The 6000-nt window shown below is 40.6% G+C and overlaps 1 protein-coding gene across 1 annotated transcript; it reads right to left on the reverse strand.

Moving 5' to 3' along the window:
• Window positions 1–1390: 1390 nt before the first annotated feature.
• kcng1 (potassium voltage-gated channel, subfamily G, member 1) lies at window positions 1391–4571 on the reverse strand. Its single transcript, XM_046057086.1, has 2 exons — window positions 3789–4571; window positions 1391–2170 (listed from the first exon to the last, which is right to left on the reverse strand). The coding sequence occupies exons 1-2, from the start codon at window positions 4569–4571 to the stop codon at window positions 1391–1393; spliced, it is 1563 nt and encodes a 520-aa protein (XP_045913042.1).
• Window positions 4572–6000: the final 1429 nt, after the last annotated feature.

Below are 6000 nucleotides of genomic sequence, written 5' to 3' on the forward strand. Positions count from 1 at the left end.
TTTGTTTCAGTTGTATGAAAGTGACATGTTGAGTGGAATCTTTAAAGAGGTTTTTGTTTTTGCTAGATTTATAGAAAATGCACGGCAGCTAAGACAGAGACACATTATTCTTCATAATAGGACACTTGTGTTCTGAAATTAAGTCCTTTGAAATTTTTTGTTTCTGATTTTGTGAAACTGTATATTATGATTTTTTTGTAGGACCATCCGGGTTGTTGTTGCTGCCTAGTGTCTTGTAAGCCTGTGCAGAAAACTTAAATAAACAAATAAAAAAACAAATACATGAATCAGTTAACTACTTTATATACTGTTGGGTAGTTTTATCCTTTCCACTACTGATGTTGTATTGATTTACTTCTGCCTGTGTTGTATGACACCATAGGTGCTGTAACTGGTACTGGGTGTCTGCCATGTGCATCATGTTCAATTATGTCCCCACACTACACACTAAGTTCCTCTGGGGCTATAAAGTTTAAAGTTAAGCGAAAGTTAAAATGAGAAGCAACAATGATACAGACAGATTTCAGTTTGAATCCACTTTAGAAGGAGAGAAATGATCATTATAAACAGCTATGGACAGCAACTGCAGTAATTACAAGCACAATAACGCTATCTCCAATGTCCAAATATATTTAAAAATTGCATATGGAACCTCAAGGAGTTGAAGAAGGATAATTAACACATCATAATTAATATGTGGCTGACAGTGCCAGAGTGGGAGAAATATTGAACAGCCCAACATAATTCCCAGAAGTTGCACAGTCATTCAGAAAATAATCAGTGGATTAAGGGTCACATTTTAGCTTGGATATAAATTCCATTTAACCATTTGGACTTAACAAGAGCAGAGAGCATTTTCCATTAAGTGGCACTGGTTAGCTCCCACGAGCAAATGACATCAACAAATCCATTAATACATTTGAAGAAATCAGAGATGAAAAACATCACTATGTTGTTGGATCATAAAGACGTAGTACTTGAGCTCTTTAGTTATGTCTTTTGTTAAATAACATATTTCATATAAGACTGTTGTAAGACTATAAATCATTATTATGCTCCATGTTTTTTTTCTGTAAATTGGACTTATATTTCATATTTTATGGTATAATGCATTTCATTCAAAGATACATTTATTTAATACCAATAATAATCTCATCCTCTTCTCCTCTTGGTGTATTACGTTTAACTGAAAGTACACTGCTACATGGGAAGGCTGCATTTCTGGGAATAAAAAAAAATAATTTTCTCATTTGTATTTATACTTCTCTCTCCACCTTTCTATCTACATTCCTTCCTCCTTACCCCCTTTCCTCTCTCTCTCTCTCTCTTTGCACCGTCAGTCTCTCCCTCTTCTTCACTTTCTGTCCTACTCCTTCCTTTTCCACCAGTCTCAGTCGTCCATATCTCTGGTGTCAGACGACCCTATAGGGAAGAGCATATCACTCTCTAGTGAGAGGTTACTGCTCAGGCCAGCCATGCGGCTCCGCAGCAGAAAGTGTGTCCTCCTCTGCAGCAGCCTCTGCTGCTCCTGCTTCAGCTCCACATAGGACCGCGAGAAGGTGTGGAAGATGGAGGTGACGGGGAAGGCCATGAGGAGGATTCCGCTCAGGATGCTGCTCAGAGCCACCACCTGGCCCGGGATGCTTCTTGGCACCATGTCGCCATAGCCCACTGTCGTCATGGTGATGACAGCCCACCAGTAGGTTGCAGGGATGCTGGTGAACTCCTGCGTGGTTCCCATTTCATTCTCAATCAAGTACAATAAGGGGGAATACAGTGCGATGGCCACACATAGGAAAAGTAGGAGCAGTCCAAACTCCCGTGTGCAGCGGCGTGCTGTCAGGCCCAGAGTCTGCAGGCCCAGTGAATGGCGAGCTAGCCGCATCACATAGAGGATACGCAGGGCTCTCAGGACTCGCAACACCAAGCCCACTTTGTCCAAGTAGCTGCTGCCAGAGCCCAGCCGCTTCTCGCCTTTGGATGTGCTGTCCACCACCAGGGTGATGTAGTACGGCAGGATGGCCACCACATCTATCAGGTTCAGGGGCTGTCTGAGGAAGGTCAGCTTGCTGCGGTCTTGAATGAAGCGCAGAGTGAACTCCAGGGAGAACCAGGCCACACACACCGTCTCCACAATGAAGATGTTGTAGCACATCTGGGAACATGTGCCCTGGTTAAAGAAAGACATGAGTGAGCATGTGTTAGTGGTAGCTCTAGTCACTAGAGGGAACCATTTTAACATGAAACCCAGGTGCTAAGGACTTTCAGATGCTGCAGCATTGAACACTTTAATGTGCAAGATATTTCTACAATCAACAAAATAACGAAAGGAAAACATTTTGTAGAAACTCATTTGCAGAATGTGCCGCCTTAAATTTTTTGGACAAATGTGTGAATTCATTTGAGTAAATTTTGATAGAATGTGTGATGTGTGCTACAAAAACATAGGATCTGGTTTTCTTAGAGACGGTAATGATGCTCATTCAATGCGTGACTGAGACGGTTCAAAGCATGTATATTGCACAAAGCCCTTTGAACGCAGTCCATATCAGTTAACAATATTATGAAACACACTCCCACAGACGAGGAGAAGGTTTGAGTAGACCGATTCAAGCACCTGAAAACTCCAGTAAACCTGTTCTCACTCAGAGACAGGAACACTTAAACACTTTTATTGCAACACTTTGTTATCTGGCTGCAAGAAATTAGAGGCGGCAGAGCTGTTAAAACACAATTACTGGCACTTAAAAATTTAACATACTGAGAATACTGAAGTGTGAATACAAAGCAAGTGTTCCAGGTCAAAATTAACTATAACTTCATCAGATCAAGTGCAGTCATTGTATTATTATTTCCTTTTCAGTATCAGTATCCATTTAAATGACACCAATTGTGATTGGTTTAGCAGTGTGACAAGAGATGCTGTTGAACTCATTGCTCTATGTACCGGAACTCCAAGAAGCCACAGTACTAAATGAAACATACAGAGTCACAATGAAAAAAAAACGTTGAGATTTTGGTTTTGCCCTCCTCCCACCTACAGTACCACACATACAGTATCTGTACTTCATTTCCTGAGTATACACAAGAGCTAGTAAAAGTAGAACATTTGAAAACCACTACAATATTGCAATATTAAAACAGAAAGTAGTGGTTGCAGTTCCTCTCCATTCAAAGGAGAAATGTCATCAAAAGCATTTAAGAGAAATTAAAACCCTGTTTGCACATCTTGCAAGAAAAAATATGTGTGTGGCTCAAATATTTAATTTTCCTTTGAACTGACTAAAGAGCCCTGTGTGCTAATTATGGTTGTGATTGAAGTCAGACATAACAATGAAAACATTTCATGAAAGCAGACTGAGACATCTTCAAATATTTTTTTTTCTAATCTGGCAAAAACAACTGGCTCTCTCAGCAGTCTCCCTTTTCTCGAAATGATATGACAGATGAGACATGCCATCATTCCAATTTTTTAATGTCAGTTTACCTCCGTTTAGCTTTTGAATACAGCTCAATTCAAATCTACCGAGGAACACAGACAAACCACCACTGAGGGGTTCAAATGTTTATTGTCAATAATTTGGTGTTTCTTGATGTAGTATAACAAAAACATAGAACACAACACAAATTCCCATCAGACAATAAAGATGTGTTGGGTCATGTCTTCATTTTTACTTTTCCTCACTGACATGAAAACACTTCTGTTCTGGCATCTTGGCAACGTGTTTTTGTCTGCAGTAACTTTTTTTCCCCTCTGTGACATGTGTAAATGTCATTAGCCTACTCACCGCCTCCTCCTCTTCCCTCATGGCAGGCATGGTGCTGATGGATAGGTTGACGGCAGTGATGGTGACAAACAACACTGACAAACAAGCAAAGATCTTCCCAGGGAGGCCTGAGTGAGGCCTCTCCACCATGTCTCTTAGCTTGCCCATGCACCGGTTGAGTCTGGACTCTGCTGGATGCTCCTTGTGGCCACTGTGTGAATCCAGCAGATCCTCCAGGAGTTCCTCTTCCTCCTCTGCCCTTTCCATCGTTTCAAACTCCTCCACACGCTGCAGTAGACGCCGACGACAGCACCACTCCAGGCTCTCCTCAGGGACCCCCCAGTAGTGCAGCTCCTCCCTGAAGGAGAGGGCGCACATCTCTCTGAGGGACCGCAGCTTCCCTGCCCGCAGGAAGGTCAGGATGGTACGGAATGCACAGGGGCTGCGGTCGAAGAAGAATTCATTGTGTGTAACATCATAGTCATCACAGATACCCATGATCTCATCAAAGCTGCTGCAGAGGTGTAGCTGGCCCAGACGAGACAGCGGAAAGTCTTCTAAGGTGGTCCAAGGAAGCTGGTAACGCAACCCACCCACATTGATGATGGCGTGTAGTTTACGGGCACTGGACAGTAATGTGTCATCATGGACGGTGCTGAGCTCAGGGGCACGTTGTGCCCTCTTGTAGAAGGCTCCCTTTTGAGCCTCCTCCTCTTGTAGGGGAGGTGGGTTAAGGGAGGTATCAGAGGTACAGCTCAGGGCACTGTAGTCATAGTCAGAGCCATCGCCTGCCAGCAGGGTCATCTTTACTGGTCTGCTCACATCCCTGTGCTCAATTTGCCACCATCACACTGTCACCTTCAGAAGGAAAACAGAGAATTAATTAACATCTGACATAATGAGTTTTTTTAAATAAGTTTGTTTGTAACAATTCAGTGGAGAAAATGTATTTGTAGTTAATTGATTTAACTGACATTTATGGCTTTGATTAATTGTTACCTATTAAATTCATAAAGACTGTGGGAGTTAAGTTGGAGCAATACTGACACTGTTTCTTTAACAATTTCAGCAGTTACTCTTTTTACAAGACTGAGTAATACCACAATGGAGCATTATTGAAGCAGGATGCATTATTTGCATTTGAATTCTATTCTATTCTATTTCAATTCTCAAAGGCAGGAGATGAGACCAGACTTTTCATTTTTCATTTTTCTAAACTTAATTATTCATATTGTCATCATGATGTTTTTCTTCTTTTTTTGCATTTTATAATTATGTATCCAATGTATTTGTTTAGTTTGTCTCAACAGTTTGTGAAACAAGCTGAATTAAATGACTGTAGGACGGACATTATAAATATTACTTATTATTTTACATGAATCATTTTAAATTTAAAGTTCTTAAACACTGAACGAGCAAATATTTTCTCACTTAGATTGCCTCTCTTGCATGTTTGACATACAGTACATTAAAGCTTTGTTAAACTGTGAATATCATACCTTTACAAGTGGTAAAGGTACTAAAAGAAGCCAACCTTCTTCATTTCTGTCAGTATAAAGGACTGTAGGTTGCTACTTACTAGAGTCTACCTTTATCACACACCCTATTAGATACAATAATTATATTGTGTGATTAAGTCACAAAGTACAAACTGTCCATGTAAGGTGGTAAAATGAAACTAGCGACCATTAGATTAAAGCTGCTTTAAGCCCTGCAGCCCACAACTACAGCACTTTTACATATTGCCAACACTGCAGAGAAATATGTTCATCCCAATGGAGCAGTTTTTCCATCCATCTAACAAATGTAAAGTAGATCCAGATATTTACTGGCCTTTCAGGTTTGTTTCACTGACAAAAATACCTGGGTCTGTACCTTCCTGTGCTTGGTGTTTTTTCACTAGTAACTAGTTTAATTTGGCTTGGCAGGTATGGTACAGGCGACATCAGGCAATCACTAATGTCATTGGCAAACATTATTATAGCTCTGAATATGCAGTGGTGTTCCACTGGTACAATGTGTTTGTTTACAGGAATATTTCTGTCACATAAGTTAGTTCAACTTGGCTACTTTGTATGGACAACAGTAAAAAGAGTAGTTAGATATTTTGGGACTTTTGCTTTTCTGCCGTTTGTTTGATGAGAAAGTCATGTCTAATGTCATGCTAATTACTGAGCTACAGCCAGCTGTTAGCTTTAGCTTAGCTTAGCATAATTACAGGAAGCAGCTAGAC

The sequence above is a fragment of the Micropterus dolomieu genome, linkage group LG08, assembly GCF_021292245.1.
Source record: "Micropterus dolomieu isolate WLL.071019.BEF.003 ecotype Adirondacks linkage group LG08, ASM2129224v1, whole genome shotgun sequence".
NCBI classification, from domain to species: Eukaryota; Metazoa; Chordata; class Actinopteri; order Centrarchiformes; family Centrarchidae; genus Micropterus; species Micropterus dolomieu.